This window comes from Pelodiscus sinensis, chromosome 30, assembly GCF_052426305.1.
Source record: "Pelodiscus sinensis isolate ZL-2025 chromosome 30, ASM5242630v1, whole genome shotgun sequence".
NCBI classification, from domain to species: domain Eukaryota; kingdom Metazoa; phylum Chordata; order Testudines; family Trionychidae; genus Pelodiscus; species Pelodiscus sinensis.
The window spans coordinates 13554604-13571962 of NC_143081.1; the positions used below are offsets into that span (position 1 = coordinate 13554604).

Here is a 17359-nt window from a genome sequence, read left to right on the forward strand (position 1 = left end):
GCTATTCTGAAACAGCTCTTACACTCACGGAATGAGGTTTATAGGGACGTCGGAATAGAAAGCCTGAAATAGCACGAGGTTTAACAGTTAGTTCAAACTAAGGGATTTATCTTGGAATTCCGCCTTTCTGCCGCATGTAGACGCAGGGAGTTACTTAGGGCTTGTCAGTTTCCAAAATGGCGACCAGCCAGGACTATGCTAATCAAGCACAGGATATTTAAATCTCGCACTTCATTAGCAATTTTGGTTGCCCTCATTAGCCTCCCTAGTTTGAACTAGGGGGCTAGTGTAGACGTACCCTGATTGTCTTATCATTACTTGGGTGGTGGCAGCGGAGTTTTTATCTCCCAAATCTAGGTTGTTAAGATTCTAGGGGAAAGCTTTTTTTACCAAAGCCTGGAAAGATAAGGTTTTGGAGTACTTTTCCAGGCCCTCACTTCTGCATTTGTCGTAGCTGAGTGAGGAAGGAGCTATGACAGCGCCTCTGAGTTGACTAGGCAACTCCATGTTCAGTTTCCTCCTGCAATCCTTTGAAATATTGGAGCTGTTTGAAAGCTGGTCCCGGAGCATTGTCAAAGGTAATAATTCCACCCAGCTGTCCCCAGCCTGCTTCTTGGAAAAGGCTGAAATTTGGCAATGAAAATAAAGCCGACACAAAGCCAAGGAGAATTTTGACACATTTCTAGGTGAATGGGAGGTAGAGTAGGAAGTGTTAAGCAAAGGACCGTCCTTACCATATGCAGAATACGCAGCTGTGTAGGGGATCCAAAAATTTGGGGGCACTGCTTAGTCATAGTGATAGAAATGTAGCCGTGTTAGTCTGGTGTAGCTGAAACAAAATACAGGCCTATGTAGAGTAACATACGCTCAACCCTTTGAAGAACTCAACTCCTATCCATGCTCCTAGACCAGTGGACCCCCAAACTGGGGAGCATGAAGGGGGAGCATGGAGGAACATTTGGGTGAGAATGGCAGAGTGTGGGTGGGCAAACTTGAGGTGGGGAGAGGTTACATGATTCCCCTGGTGTGGCCCTGTGCAGCTGAGTCATTAACACACACACACACACACACACACACACACACACACACAAATGGGCATTGGTTATTTTCCTCACTGTGGTTTGTGGGGAGCTACTATCTGGCTGCTTTCTCAGCTTACCATGTTCTAGTTACAACCAGAAAACAAAATCTTACAACTTCATAGACACTGCAGCTGTACTTATTTATATAGACTTGCAGGAGTTCATCGCCTTTCCGCTCATACCTCACGTGACATGCTTTATATGCAATATCACACTTCTGTACATCATGAGGGATATGGGGGTTACATGCTGCTCCCCCAGGGTACAGAGCGTCCAACCCTAAAAACAAGTAAGATCCAAACACACTTCCCACCACCAACTAACTCCCTTAGGGTATATCTACACTACAATGTTAGTTAGAACTAACGGACGTTAGTTCGAACTAACATTCAAGGCCGCTACACTAGCGCTCCGCTAGTTCGAATTTGAATCGAACTAGCGGAGCGCTTAGTTCGAACTAGGTAAACCTCATTTTACGAGGATTAAGCCTAGTTCGAACTAGCTAGTTCGAATTAAGGGCTGTCTAGTCCCTTAATTCGAACTAGTGGGAGGCTAGCCCTCCCCAGGTTTCCCTGGTGGCCACTCTGGCCAACACCAGGGAAACTCTATTGCCCCCCTCCCGGCCCCGGACCCCTTAAAGGGGCACGGGCTGGCTAGGGTGCCCGTGCCAGGTGCAAGCCTGCCAGCACCCAGCCAGCAGACCCTGCACCTGGTACGGCACAGAGCCACCCACCCGATGTCCCCCAGCCCACCCCCTCTTCCCGGGACAAGGCTGGCGGCTCCCGGGAGCTTGCCCGGGACCGCAAGAGGCGAGCACCTTTCTGGGCTAGTGCAGACATCGTGGACCTCGTCCACGATCTCCACACTAGGCACAGAAAAGTGGCCGTCTAGGGCAGGAGAGCTGCCAGCCTGGCCACCCAGGAGCAGGTGTGCATGAAAATCAAGGGGGTCCACTGAGACCCACGACTCTGAGCCCTGAGCCGTACTGGGTCAGACCAAAGGTCCATCTAGCCCAGTAGCCTGTCTGCCGACAGCGGCCAACCCTAGGGACCCTGGAGGGGATGGACCGAAGACAGTGACCAAGCCATTTGTCTCATGCCATCCCTCTCCAGCCTTCCACAAACTTTGGGCAGGGACACCACTCCTACCCCCTGGCTAAGACTACTCCATGGACCCAACCTCCATGACTTGATCTCACTTCCCTTTCAACTCTGTTCTAGTTGTAGCCTTCACAGCCTCCTGCAGCAAGGAGTTCCACAGGTTAACTATTTGCTTTGTCAACAACAACAACAACAACTTTCTCTTACTAGTTTCAAGCCTGATACCCATTCCTTTCCTTTCGTGGCCTCTAGTCCTTCTTTATGGGAACTCAGGAACAACTTTTCTCAATGCACCCTCTCCACCCAACCCCTGCTTTTAGAGACCTCTATCCTGTCCCCGCTCCATCTCCTCTTTTCTAAGCTGAACAGTCCCAGTCTCTGTAGCCTTTCTTCATCTGGGACCTGTTCCCAACCCCTGATTATTGTAGTTGCCCTCCCCTCTCCCAGCCTTTCTCTTCCCCTCTCCCACCTCCTTTTCCCCGTCTCCCACAGTTTTGTTCAATAAAGACAGAGTCAATGTTGGAAGACACGTTATCTTTATTTTGTACATCAAGAAGAGGGGCTAGGGAAGGGTAAGTGGAAGGAGGTGAGGGAGGAATGGGGTACGAGCCCCCGATGGGGAGGACTGGGCTGGCTCTGTGGGCTTCTGGGGGTGGAAGCTCTCCTGCAGCCCCCCAATTGCCCCCTCTCCCCAGATGGCAGCCTGTGGCAAGTGCAGCCGGGCTCATGGCCGAGTGGTGTGATGTGCCCAGTGAGGGCACTCCGGGCACTCCAAGCCAGGACTGGTTTTCAAGCGGGGCACCCCTGAGAACTGTCTGTCCGGGGTGGGGGTCGGGTCCCTTTAAGCGCAGCCCTCGGCTAGCCTGAGAGAGCATCTCCATGCTCTAAGTCCTCCTCTGATGCCCTGCCGGCACTGCTTCCGGCCAGCCTTAAGCCCTGTTCAGGGTCCACTCAATGTGGACATGCTAGTTCGAATTAGCAAAACGCTAATTCGAACTAGTTTTTAGTTCTAGACGCGTTAGTTCGAATTAGCTTAGTTCGAATTAACTAATTCAAACTAAGTTAGTTCGAATTAGCGCTGTAGTGTAGACATACCTATAGAATCATAGAATACCAGAACTGGAAGGGACATCGAGAGGTCATCGAGTCCAGTCCCCTGCCTTCATGGCCGGACCAAATGCTGTCTTGACCAGGGGTGTCCAAACTTTTTTCAAAGAGGGCCAGATTTGATGAAGTGAACATACGTGAGGGCCGACCATTTTGCCTGACATTCTTTGAACCATTAAAATTAAATGCAAATTAACTATTTTATGCAAAGTTTATTGCAAACAGCATACTTTTCATTTTGTCACATGGATGACAAATCTAAACAGGTGTTAAATCACTCTGCCTTTCATATCTGAAGAGCAGATGAAAAAAAAAATCCAGGAAGCTGAAATATGTCAGGAACATTGTAAAGTACATTACATATTATTGCTAATAAAGGTTGTCTGTCAACTTTTAAGTTCAAAAAATATGAACAGGAACATAACACCAAGTATACACGTTGTGTCCAAATATATTTATAACTGATTTAGACCAACTGACATTAACTGAGATTTTACAATGTATTCATCTCAATACATATGGATTCGTTGGGGGCCATAAAAGATAGATATTGCCAAATTACCTGTGGGGCCGTATTAAACCAGAACACGGACCGCAATTGGCCTGTGGGCCGGACTTTGGACATGCCTGGTGTAGACCATCCCTGATAGACATTTATCTAACCTGCTCTTAAATATCTCCACAGATGGAGATTCCACAACCCAGTGCTTAACCACCTGGACAGGTTTTTCCTAATGTCCAACCTAAATCTCCCTTGCTGTGATTTAAGCCCATTGCTCCTTGTCCTGTCCTCAGAGGCCAAGGAAAACAATTTTTCTCCCTCCTCCTTGTAACACCCTTGTTTGTATCGCTGTACAGTCACAGAGTGAGTATCTTTGGCCAGTTCTCACCACTGGTAAACATTGTCCCGGGCATACACTGGTTAAGTATACCTGTAGCAACTCAAGGGCACTAATGCTCTGCTTCACTGAGAGTAAACCTGGCAGGGCCCCTTCACTACTAATTGGGTTTGTGGTTTTGGGAAGATCGATTGGAGCCTGCGGTATGGTTTATGGGTCCAGGGCCCGTGTAGCATGCAGAGAGAACACACAGATGCGGCCAAGAACTGACAACACACCCAACTGGCTACGAACAAATCGGTTCAACCACTCACCATGCTACACACTAGCAGAAAACCTGAACAGGCAGCTGAGTATGTGTCTCTGCTTTTTTATTGGATGTTCATCCTCATGGATCTTCGGGTTACCCAGGAGCCGGATGGTTCTTTGCCCACAAGAGTCTCCTCAGAGCTGCCTTTACCTCCTTGTTGTTCAGGCTGTAGATGATTGGGTTTAACATGGGCGTTAAGATGCTGTACTGGATGGACACCAGAACATCCAGCAGCACCGAGGAGGCCGAGTTGGGTCTGAAATACCTAAACAAGCCTGCTCCGTAGCATAGACCCACCACAATGAGGTGAGAGCTGCAGGTGGAGAAGGCTTTACGCCTGCCCTCAGCAGAGTGTATCCTCAGGATGGTGCCAAGGATTTGAATGTAGGAGCCCAGAGTGGAGGAGAATGAGACCAGGCCAAACACCATGGCAGAGGTGAGAAACACCGTGTTGCTTGTGAAGGTCTCTGAGCAGGACAGAGCCACCAGGGAGGGCAGCTCACAGATGAAATGGTGAATGGTGTTTGGCCCACAGAAATGTAAAGTTGGGAGAAGGAGTGTGTTGCTGAGGGCATACAAGGATCCGATCAGCCATGCACTGGCCACCAGCTGACAACAGACACGTTTGTTCATAGTTGTCACATAATGCAGTGGGTCACAGATGGCGGCATATCGATCGTAAGCCATCGCAGAGAGAATGAACACCTCGCTGCACCCTGACAGGAGGAGGAAGAACATCTGGGCAATGCAGCTGCTGACAGAAATGGTTTTCCGCTCCGACAGGAGGGTCTCCAGCATCTTCGGCACGATGGCTGAGGAGAAGCAGATATCTGAGAAGGACAAATGGGAGAGGAGGAAGTACATGGGGGACCCCAGGTGGGGATCAGCCTGTGTTACCAACATGATCGCCCCATTGCCCCCTAGGGTGGTCAGGTAAATAAGTAGAAACACCACGAAGAGGAACTTCTGCATCTGTGGGTCACTGGACAGCCCCAGGAAAATAAACTCGGTCACTGTTGTCTGGTTAGCCACGGTCATTTATTCAGCAAAACTTTTTGACCTTGAAGAACAGAAAGAAATGAATCATTGGGAAGCACTTTTTAGTACCGAGCACCTCTTGCACCTCCTCCAGCATTTCCCCGTGGCAACTAGCAGGCACGGGTGTGATTGCCAAAGGGATTTAGACACCTAGAGATGCAGACAGGTACTTTGCAGGATTTGCCAATGTGCCAAGGCACCTAGGGAGGCATTTTGAAAGCTCCTTGCGGGAGCTCTGTGGGAACGAGGCAGCTAGACTCTTGAAAATCCCATTATGTGCCTGGACACCTGAAAAATGTATCCATCAGTGTCCATTGATGTTAGTGGCACCTGGCCTGCTGAGCCCAGGTTTGGGCTGTGCGACCTAACACACAGAGTCACAGCACCGCTCGCTAACTGGGACGGGGGAAGATTCTCCACCCCTCAGCAAAGCCCCGGTGTGGTGAGGAGGAAGCTATTTCCAGCCTGGTTGCTCCCCAACCTTGCAGGTCCCCCAGCAGGGACTCTTAGCACCCTCTTCACATGCTGCCCCCCTGCCCTAGTCTTGCCCCCAGGGCGTGTATGGCTGCGCTGTCCTGTAGGCACCCTCCCCTGCTGAGCCACCTCGCTGGCTGTGTTGGCTGACACCCCTGCAGTGAGGTTTCCTGAACCTTGTTGCAGAAGACATCCTTACGGCTTAACTTAGAAAGGAACAATCAGTTTCACACATACAGAATGGGAAGCGACTGTCTAGGAAGGAGTACGGCAGAAACGGATCTAGGGGTTATAGTGGACCACAAGTTAAGTATGAGTCAACAGTGTGATGCTGTTGCAAAAAAAGCAAACATGATTTGGGGATTCATTAACAGGTGTGTTGTGAGCAAGATATGAGGAGTCATTCTTCCACTCTACTCAGCACTGGTTAGGCCTCAGTTGGAGTATTGTGTCCAGTTCTGGGCACCACATTTCAAGAAAGATGTGGAGAAATTGGAGAGGGTCCAGAGAAGATCAACAAGAATGATTAAAGGTCTAGAGAACATGAGCTGTGAGGGAAGGCTGAAGGAACTGGGTTTGTTTAGTTTAGAAAAGAGAAGAGTGAGAGGGGACATGAAGCAGTTTTCAGGCATCTAAAAGGGTGTCGTAAGGAGGAGGGAGAAAACTTGTTCATCTTGGCCTCTGAGGATGGAACAAGAAGCAATGGGCTTAAACTGCAGCAAGGGAGGTTTAGGTTGGACATTAGGAAAAAGTTCCTACCTGTCAGGGTGGTCAAACACTGGAATAAATTGCCCAGGAAGGTTGTGGAATCCCCATCTCTGGAGATATTTAAGAGCAGGTTAGATAAATGTTTATCAGGGATGGTCTAGACAGTATTTGGTCCTGCCATGAGGGCAGGGGACCGGACTCGATGACCTCTCGAGGTCCCTTCCAATCCTCGTATTCTATGATTCTATGATTCCATGATTAACCCCTTCCTCCCCACACTGTAGCCAGGGACAGGAGGCATCTGTATTATATCTGTGGCGAGCAGCAGTGTGGCGGTTTCAGCTGGTTTTCATGGGCAAGTAGGGAGAAGCTGCTTCTAGCCACAGGTGAGTGGAGGTAGTCGGGAGGGAGGAGATGACCTCTGGAAAGACGTGGACCAGGTCACCACTGTCCTCACCCCGTTCAGCTGTAAGCAGCTCCCATCCCTTCCCACCCGCACAGTGCTGAAAGGCTGCTGCTGGCCACGTTCATCTGTGGACCCTGACAGAAATCTGGAGAGGGGACCTGTGAGCTTCTGTGCCCCCACGTTTCCTTGAGAAGACCTGGCTCTAGGTACCATGAGAGGAGGGTCCGTCTTGGGGGGTCTAGCCATGCAGGAGGGTGGGGACCACTGGGCAGAGAGGGTGGGGCCAGGTCCGTCAGTCACCAGAGAGACGTATGGGCGTGTGTGTGTGTCACCTCTTCCCAGGCAAACCTTAGGGAAATAAAAAGAGTCCAGCTATGCACTATTTCCTTCTATGAACTCAGTCATTTGAAGGCTTGTACTGCACATTTTGGATTGACTGCCATGGAACTCACTTGATTACGAGTAATTTTACCAGGTATTCAGCCTAGGGACAAAGGGCCACCCTACACTAGATGCCAAAACGCCATTACCAATCTGACCCTCGGTGCATTTCTGACCTGTGTATCCTCTGCTGTGTACTTACGGTCATCATTTACGCTTGTGGGGAGGGAGAGGAAAAGAGAAAGTTTGATCTAATGCGTGTACAGCTAACCATGCAGCACCAGGTGCTGCCTCTTTGAAAGGAAAACGACCAATGGAACAGCCATGAAACGGAACGAAACTCACCTGCATTCTATGAGGTGAAGCGTATCCCTCTCTCACGTCTCGGTCACAGATGCAAAAATAAACAGAGCAGATCTTCCATCTCCCAATTAATCCATCAAAGGCTGCTGAATATACCAGACCTCAAACAGGCAAGCCCCTGGTAACTGGGAGGAGACAACTGTTGTGTATGGAGTTTTACTAGCTCTCTGATCTGTCACTAACCACACTTAGGAAATAAAAACATCGCTTTCTCTCGATCAGATATTTATTGCAAAAGCCGAGAGGACATGTGTATCTGATACCCTTGGGATCCGTTCCCTGATGTTGCATCCCAACTCTCATTATGGGGTTAGCAGTTCATTATCCCAGGTGACAACACCAAACAGACATCAATAAATTATCTGAGTTTACCTATTTTTATGTATGGGTGTATTAGAAGACTTACCTAGGTCCTCAGAGGATATCACCAAATTTCAGGAAAAATGTGGGCAAATAGGAAAAAGTCCAGAGAAGAGCACCAAAAATGATTAAAGGTCTAGAAAATATGATCTATGAAGGAAGATTGGGAAAAAAAGAGAAGACTAAGAAGGGGCATTATAGTTTTCAAGTACAAAAAATTGTTATAAGGAGGAAGGAAAATAATTGTTCTTCTTAACCTCTGAGGATAGGACAAGAAGTAGTAGGCAGCAAGAGAGATTTAGGTTGGACATTAGGAAAAACTTCCTATCTGTCAGGGAGGTGAAGCTCTGGAATAAATTGCCTAGGGAGGTTGTGGAATTTCCATCACCGGACATATTTAAGAGCAAGTTAGACAAGCACCTGTCAGAGATAACTAGACAGTCCTTGGTCCTGCCATGTATGCAGGGGATGACTTCACAAGGTCCCTTCCAGTCCTATGAGTCTATGCATATTAATTTTGGCCACCTTTTGTGGCTGAATTGAGACTTCTGTGGCATGTTTCTGAGGTGGGGTGGGCTCTCCTAGTGACCTCCCCTGTTGTTGTGGGCATTCACATTTCTTAAAATCACACTGCAGATCTCTGAAGATGGTGGCCAACCATGAAAGTTCCATTGGAAGTGACTGTCCATAAATTGCTTCCGAAATCTGTAGCAGAACCAGGACTAGAAGCCAGTTTTCCTTGGCTTGAGGCCACCAGACCATCTCTTCACTTCTGGTAGGCCCTTGTGCACCATTGACGACACGCTTTCCAGTGAACACTTCTGCAATGAACCAAGGCGGGGCTGGAAAACATAATTTCCTTCCTGAAGGTGTAATGATCATAGTTCCATCCTGAGTTGACAGCCAAGGGACAGAAAGGCTACGTCTATACTGCACCCTAGTTCGAAATAAGATACACTGCTTGAACTACGCAAATTGCGTATCGTATTTCGATCTTATTTTGAAATAGTTTGTTTCATAATATGGCAGTCTATACAGCGCCAAATTTCAAAATAACTCGCTATTCTGAAACAGCTCTTACACTCACGGAATGAGGTTTATAGGGACGTCGGAATAGAAAGCCTGAAATAGCACGAGGTTAAACAGTTAGTTCAAACTAAGGGATTTATCTTGGAATTCCGCCTTTCTGCCACGTGTAGACGCAGGGAGTTACTTCGGGCTTGTCAGTTTCCAAAATGGTGACCAGCCAGGACTATGCTAATCAAGCACAGGATATTTAAATCCCGCACTTCATTAGCAATTTTGGTTGCCCTCATTAGCCTCCCTAGTTTGAACTAGGGGGCTAGTGTAGACGTACCCTGATTGTCTTATCATTACTTGGGTGGTGGCAGCGGAGTTTTTATCTCCCAAATCTAGGTTGTTAAGATTCTAGGGGAAAGCTTTTTTTACCAAAGCCTGGAAAGATAAGGTTTTGGAGTACTTTTCCAGGCCCTCACTTCTGCATTTGTCGTAGCTGAGTGAGGAAGGAGCTATGACAGCGCCTCTGAGTTGACTAGGCAACTCCATGTTCAGTTTCCTCCTGCAATCCTTTGAAATATTGGAGCTGTTTGAAAGCTGGTCCCGGAGCATTGTCAAAGGTAATAATTCCACCCAGCTGTCCCCAGCCTGCTTCTTGGAAAAGGCTGAAATTTGGCAATGAAAATAAAGCCGACACAAAGCCAAGGAGAATTTTGACACATTTCTAGGTGAATGGGAGGTAGAGTAGGAAGTGTTAAGCAAAGGACCGTCCTTACCATATGCAGAATACGCAGCTGTGTAGGGGATCCAAAAATTTGGGGGCACTGCTTAGTCATAGTGATAGAAATGTAGCCGTGTTAGTCTGGTGTAGCTGAAACAAAATACAGGCCTATGTAGAGTAACATACGCTCAACCCTTTGAAGAACTCAACTCCTATCCATGCTCCTAGACCAGTGGACCCCCAAACTGGGGAGCATGAAGGGGGAGCATGGAGGAACATTTGGGTGAGAATGGCAGAGTGTGGGTGGGCAAACTTGAGGTGGGGAGAGGTTACATGATTCCCCTGGTGTGGCCCTGTGCAGCTGAGTCATTAACACACACACACACACACACACACACACACACACACACACACAAATGGGCATTGGTTATTTTCCTCACTGTGGTTTGTGGGGAGCTACTATCTGGCTGCTTTCTCAGCTTACCATGTTCTAGTTACAACCAGAAAACAAAATCTTACAACTTCATAGACACTGCAGCTGTACTTATTTATATAGACTTGCAGGAGTTCATCGCCTTTCCGCTCATACCTCACGTGACATGCTTTATATGCAATATCACACTTCTGTACATCATGAGGGATATGGGGGTTACATGCTGCTCCCCCAGGGTACAGAGCGTCCAACCCTAAAAACAAGTAAGATCCAAACACACTTCCCACCACCAACTAACTCCCTTAGGGTATATCTACACTACAATGTTAGTTAGAACTAACGGACGTTAGTTCGAACTAACATTCAAGGCCGCTACACTAGCGCTCCGCTAGTTCGAATTTGAATCGAACTAGCGGAGCGCTTAGTTCGAACTAGGTAAACCTCATTTTACGAGGATTAAGCCTAGTTCGAACTAGCTAGTTCGAATTAAGGGCTGTCTAGTCCCTTAATTCGAACTAGTGGGAGGCTAGCCCTCCCCAGGTTTCCCTGGTGGCCACTCTGGCCAACACCAGGGAAACTCTATTGCCCCCCTCCCGGCCCCGGACCCCTTAAAGGGGCACGGGCTGGCTAGGGTGCCCGTGCCAGGTGCAAGCCTGCCAGCACCCAGCCAGCAGACCCTGCACCTGGTACGGCACAGAGCCACCCACCCGATGTCCCCCAGCCCACCCCCTCTTCCCGGGACAAGGCTGGCGGCTCCCGGGAGCTTGCCCGGGACCGCAAGAGGCGAGCACCTTTCTGGGCTAGTGCAGACATCGTGGACCTCGTCCACGATCTCCACACTAGGCACAGAAAAGTGGCCGTCTAGGGCAGGAGAGCTGCCAGCCTGGCCACCCAGGAGCAGGTGTGCATGAAAATCAAGGGGGTCCACTGAGACCCACGACTCTGAGCCCTGAGCCGTACTGGGTCAGACCAAAGGTCCATCTAGCCCAGTAGCCTGTCTGCCGACAGCGGCCAACCCTAGGGACCCTGGAGGGGATGGACCGAAGACAGTGACCAAGCCATTTGTCTCATGCCATCCCTCTCCAGCCTTCCACAAACTTTGGGCAGGGACACCACTCCTACCCCCTGGCTAAGACTACTCCATGGACCCAACCTCCATGACTTGATCTCACTTCCCTTTCAACTCTGTTCTAGTTGTAGCCTTCACAGCCTCCTGCAGCAAGGAGTTCCACAGGTTAACTATTTGCTTTGTCAACAACAACAACAACAACTTTCTCTTACTAGTTTCAAGCCTGATACCCATTCCTTTCCTTTCGTGGCCTCTAGTCCTTCTTTATGGGAACTCAGGAACAACTTTTCTCAATGCACCCTCTCCACCCAACCCCTGCTTTTAGAGACCTCTATCCTGTCCCCGCTCCATCTCCTCTTTTCTAAGCTGAACAGTCCCAGTCTCTGTAGCCTTTCTTCATCTGGGACCTGTTCCCAACCCCTGATTATTGTAGTTGCCCTCCCCTCTCCCAGCCTTTCTCTTCCCCTCTCCCACCTCCTTTTCCCCGTCTCCCACAGTTTTGTTCAATAAAGACAGAGTCAATGTTGGAAGACACGTTATCTTTATTTTGTACATCAAGAAGAGGGGCTAGGGAAGGGTAAGTGGAAGGAGGTGAGGGAGGAATGGGGTACGAGCCCCCGATGGGGAGGACTGGGCTGGCTCTGTGGGCTTCTGGGGGTGGAAGCTCTCCTGCAGCCCCCCAATTGCCCCCTCTCCCCAGATGGCAGCCTGTGGCAAGTGCAGCCGGGCTCATGGCCGAGTGGTGTGATGTGCCCAGTGAGGGCACTCCGGGCACTCCAAGCCAGGACTGGTTTTCAAGCGGGGCACCCCTGAGAACTGTCTGTCCGGGGTGGGGGTCGGGTCCCTTTAAGCGCAGCCCTCGGCTAGCCTGAGAGAGCATCTCCATGCTCTAAGTCCTCCTCTGATGCCCTGCCGGCACTGCTTCCGGCCAGCCTTAAGCCCTGTTCAGGGTCCACTCAATGTGGACATGCTAGTTCGAATTAGCAAAACGCTAATTCGAACTAGTTTTTAGTTCTAGACGCGTTAGTTCGAATTAGCTTAGTTCGAATTAACTAATTCAAACTAAGTTAGTTCGAATTAGCGCTGTAGTGTAGACATACCTATAGAATCATAGAATACCAGAACTGGAAGGGACATCGAGAGGTCATCGAGTCCAGTCCCCTGCCTTCATGGCCGGACCAAATGCTGTCTTGACCAGGGGTGTCCAAACTTTTTTCAAAGAGGGCCAGATTTGATGAAGTGAACATACGTGAGGGCCGACCATTTTGCCTGACATTCTTTGAACCATTAAAATTAAATGCAAATTAACTATTTTATGCAAAGTTTATTGCAAACAGCATACTTTTCATTTTGTCACATGGATGACAAATCTAAACAGGTGTTAAATCACTCTGCCTTTCATATCTGAAGAGCAGATGAAAAAAAAAATCCAGGAAGCTGAAATATGTCAGGAACATTGTAAAGTACATTACATATTATTGCTAATAAAGGTTGTCTGTCAACTTTTAAGTTCAAAAAATATGAACAGGAACATAACACCAAGTATACACGTTGTGTCCAAATATATTTATAACTGATTTAGACCAACTGACATTAACTGAGATTTTACAATGTATTCATCTCAATACATATGGATTCGTTGGGGGCCATAAAAGATAGATATTGCCAAATTACCTGTGGGGCCGTATTAAACCAGAACACGGACCGCAATTGGCCTGTGGGCCGGACTTTGGACATGCCTGGTGTAGACCATCCCTGATAGACATTTATCTAACCTGCTCTTAAATATCTCCACAGATGGAGATTCCACAACCCAGTGCTTAACCACCTGGACAGGTTTTTCCTAATGTCCAACCTAAATCTCCCTTGCTGTGATTTAAGCCCATTGCTCCTTGTCCTGTCCTCAGAGGCCAAGGAAAACAATTTTTCTCCCTCCTCCTTGTAACACCCTTGTTTGTATCGCTGTACAGTCACAGAGTGAGTATCTTTGGCCAGTTCTCACCACTGGTAAACATTGTCCCGGGCATACACTGGTTAAGTATACCTGTAGCAACTCAAGGGCACTAATGCTCTGCTTCACTGAGAGTAAACCTGGCAGGGCCCCTTCACTACTAATTGGGTTTGTGGTTTTGGGAAGATCGATTGGAGCCTGCGGTATGGTTTATGGGTCCAGGGCCCGTGTAGCATGCAGAGAGAACACACAGATGCGGCCAAGAACTGACAACACACCCAACTGGCTACGAACAAATCGGTTCAACCACTCACCATGCTACACACTAGCAGAAAACCTGAACAGGCAGCTGAGTATGTGTCTCTGCTTTTTTATTGGATGTTCATCCTCATGGATCTTCGGGTTACCCAGGAGCCGGATGGTTCTTTGCCCACAAGAGTCTCCTCAGAGCTGCCTTTACCTCCTTGTTGTTCAGGCTGTAGATGATTGGGTTTAACATGGGCGTTAAGATGCTGTACTGGATGGACACCAGAACATCCAGCAGCACCGAGGAGGCCGAGTTGGGTCTGAAATACCTAAACAAGCCTGCTCCGTAGCATAGACCCACCACAATGAGGTGAGAGCTGCAGGTGGAGAAGGCTTTACGCCTGCCCTCAGCAGAGTGTATCCTCAGGATGGTGCCAAGGATTTGAATGTAGGAGCCCAGAGTGGAGGAGAATGAGACCAGGCCAAACACCATGGCAGAGGTGAGAAACACCGTGTTGCTTGTGAAGGTCTCTGAGCAGGACAGAGCCACCAGGGAGGGCAGCTCACAGATGAAATGGTGAATGGTGTTTGGCCCACAGAAATGTAAAGTTGGGAGAAGGAGTGTGTTGCTGAGGGCATACAAGGATCCGATCAGCCATGCACTGGCCACCAGCTGACAACAGACACGTTTGTTCATAGTTGTCACATAATGCAGTGGGTCACAGATGGCGGCATATCGATCGTAAGCCATCGCAGAGAGAATGAACACCTCGCTGCACCCTGACAGGAGGAGGAAGAACATCTGGGCAATGCAGCTGCTGACAGAAATGGTTTTCCGCTCCGACAGGAGGGTCTCCAGCATCTTCGGCACGATGGCTGAGGAGAAGCAGATATCTGAGAAGGACAAATGGGAGAGGAGGAAGTACATGGGGGACCCCAGGTGGGGATCAGCCTGTGTTACCAACATGATCGCCCCATTGCCCCCTAGGGTGGTCAGGTAAATAAGTAGAAACACCACGAAGAGGAACTTCTGCATCTGTGGGTCACTGGACAGCCCCAGGAAAATAAACTCGGTCACTGTTGTCTGGTTAGCCACGGTCATTTATTCAGCAAAACTTTTTGACCTTGAAGAACAGAAAGAAATGAATCATTGGGAAGCACTTTTTAGTACCGAGCACCTCTTGCACCTCCTCCAGCATTTCCCCGTGGCAACTAGCAGGCACGGGTGTGATTGCCAAAGGGATTTAGACACCTAGAGATGCAGACAGGTACTTTGCAGGATTTGCCAATGTGCCAAGGCACCTAGGGAGGCATTTTGAAAGCTCCTTGCGGGAGCTCTGTGGGAACGAGGCAGCTAGACTCTTGAAAATCCCATTATGTGCCTGGACACCTGAAAAATGTATCCATCAGTGTCCATTGATGTTAGTGGCACCTGGCCTGCTGAGCCCAGGTTTGGGCTGTGCGACCTAACACACAGAGTCACAGCACCGCTCGCTAACTGGGACGGGGGAAGATTCTCCACCCCTCAGCAAAGCCCCGGTGTAGTGAGGAGGAAGCTATTTCCAGCCTGGTTGCTCCCCAACCTTGCAGGTCCCCCAGCAGGGACTCTTAGCACCCTCTTCACATGCTGCCCCCCTGCCCTAGTCTTGCCCCCAGGGCGTGTATGGCTGCGCTGTCCTGTAGGCACCCTCCCCTGCTGAGCCACCTCGCTGGCTGTGTTGGCTGACACCCCTGCAGTGAGGTTTCCTGAACCTTGTTGCAGAAGACATCCTTACGGCTTAACTTAGAAAGGAACAATCAGTTTCACACATACAGAATGGGAAGCGACTGTCTAGGAAGGAGTACGGCAGAAACGGATCTAGGGGTTATAGTGGACCACAAGTTAAGTATGAGTCAACAGTGTGATGCTGTTGCAAAAAAAGCAAACATGATTTGGGGATTCATTAACAGGTGTGTTGTGAGCAAGATATGAGGAGTCATTCTTCCACTCTACTCAGCACTGGTTAGGCCTCAGTTGGAGTATTGTGTCCAGTTCTGGGCACCACATTTCAAGAAAGATGTGGAGAAATTGGAGAGGGTCCAGAGAAGATCAACAAGAATGATTAAAGGTCTAGAGAACATGAGCTGTGAGGGAAGGCTGAAGGAACTGGGTTTGTTTAGTTTAGAAAAGAGAAGAGTGAGAGGGGACATGAAGCAGTTTTCAGGCATCTAAAAGGGTGTCGTAAGGAGGAGGGAGAAAACTTGTTCATCTTGGCCTCTGAGGATGGAACAAGAAGCAATGGGCTTAAACTGCAGCAAGGGAGGTTTAGGTTGGACATTAGGAAAAAGTTCCTACCTGTCAGGGTGGTCAAACACTGGAATAAATTGCCCAGGAAGGTTGTGGAATCCCCATATCTGGAGATATTTAAGAGCAGGTTAGATAAATGTTTATCAGGGATGGTCTAGACAGTATTTGGTCCTGCCATGAGGGCAGGGGACCGGACTCGATGACCTCTCGAGGTCCCTTCCAATCCTCGTATTCTATGATTCTATGATTCCATGATTAACCCCTTCCTCCCCACACTGTAGCCAGGGACAGGAGGCATCTGTATTATATCTGTGGCGAGCAGCAGTGTGGCGGTTTCAGCTGGTTTTCATGGGCAAGTAGGGAGAAGCTGCTTCTAGCCACAGGTGAGTGGAGGTAGTCGGGAGGGAGGAGATGACCTCTGGAAAGACGTGGACCAGGTCACCACTGTCCTCACCCCGTTCAGCTGTAAGCAGCTCCCATCCCTTCCCACCCGCACAGTGCTGAAAGGCTGCTGCTGGCCACGTTCATCTGTGGACCCTGACAGAAATCTGGAGAGGGGACCTGTGAGCTTCTGTGCCCCCACGTTTCCTTGAGAAGACCTGGCTCTAGGTACCATGAGAGGAGGGTCCGTCTTGGGGGGTCTAGCCATGCAGGAGGGTGGGGACCACTGGGCAGAGAGGGTGGGGCCAGGTCCGTCAGTCACCAGAGAGACGTATGGGCGTGTGTGTGTGTCACCTCTTCCCAGGCAAACCTTAGGGAAATAAAAAGAGTCCAGCTATGCACTATTTCCTTCTATGAACTCAGTCATTTGAAGGCTTGTACTGCACATTTTGGATTGACTGCCATGGAACTCACTTGATTACGAGTAATTTTACCAGGTATTCAGCCTAGGGACAAAGGGCCACCCTACACTAGATGCCAAAACGCCATTACCAATCTGACCCTCGGTGCATTTCTGACCTGTGTATCCTCTGCTGTGTACTTACGGTCATCATTTACGCTTGTGGGGAGGGAGAGGAAAAGAGAAAGTTTGATCTAATGCGTGTACAGCTAACCATGCAGCACCAGGTGCTGCCTCTTTGAAAGGAAAACGACCAATGGAACAGCCATGAAACGGAACGAAACTCACCTGCATTCTATGAGGTGAAGCGTATCCCTCTCTCACGTCTCGGTCACAGATGCAAAAATAAACAGAGCAGATCTTCCATCTCCCAATTAATCCATCAAAGGCTGCTGAATATACCAGACCTCAAACAGGCAAGCCCCTGGTAACTGGGAGGAGACAACTGTTGTGTATGGAGTTTTACTAGCTCTCTGATCTGTCACTAACCACACTTAGGAAATAAAAACATCGCTTTCTCTCGATCAGATATTTATTGCAAAAGCCGAGAGGACATGTGTATCTGATACCCTTGGGATCCGTTCCCTGATGTTGCATCCCAACTCTCATTATGGGGTTAGCAGTTC

At 49.0% G+C, this 17359-nt stretch overlaps 2 protein-coding genes across 2 annotated transcripts; both read right to left on the bottom strand.

Annotated features, from left to right (window-relative positions):
• Nucleotides 1-24: 24 nt before the first annotated feature.
• Nucleotides 25-5476, bottom strand: LOC149521257 (olfactory receptor 5BS1-like). Its single transcript, XM_089774409.1, has 3 exons — nt 4563-5476; nt 391-520; nt 25-63 (listed from the first exon to the last, which is right to left on the bottom strand). Exons 1-3 carry the CDS (start codon nt 5474-5476, stop codon nt 25-27), a joined length of 1083 nt encoding a protein of 360 aa, XP_089630535.1.
• Nucleotides 5477-9251: 3775 nt separating this feature from the next.
• LOC149521258 (olfactory receptor 5BS1-like) lies at nt 9252-14707 on the bottom strand. Its single transcript, XM_089774410.1, has 3 exons — nt 13794-14707; nt 9618-9747; nt 9252-9290 (listed from the first exon to the last, which is right to left on the bottom strand). The coding sequence occupies exons 1-3, from the start codon at nt 14705-14707 to the stop codon at nt 9252-9254; spliced, it is 1083 nt and encodes a 360-aa protein (XP_089630536.1).
• Nucleotides 14708-17359: the final 2652 nt, after the last annotated feature.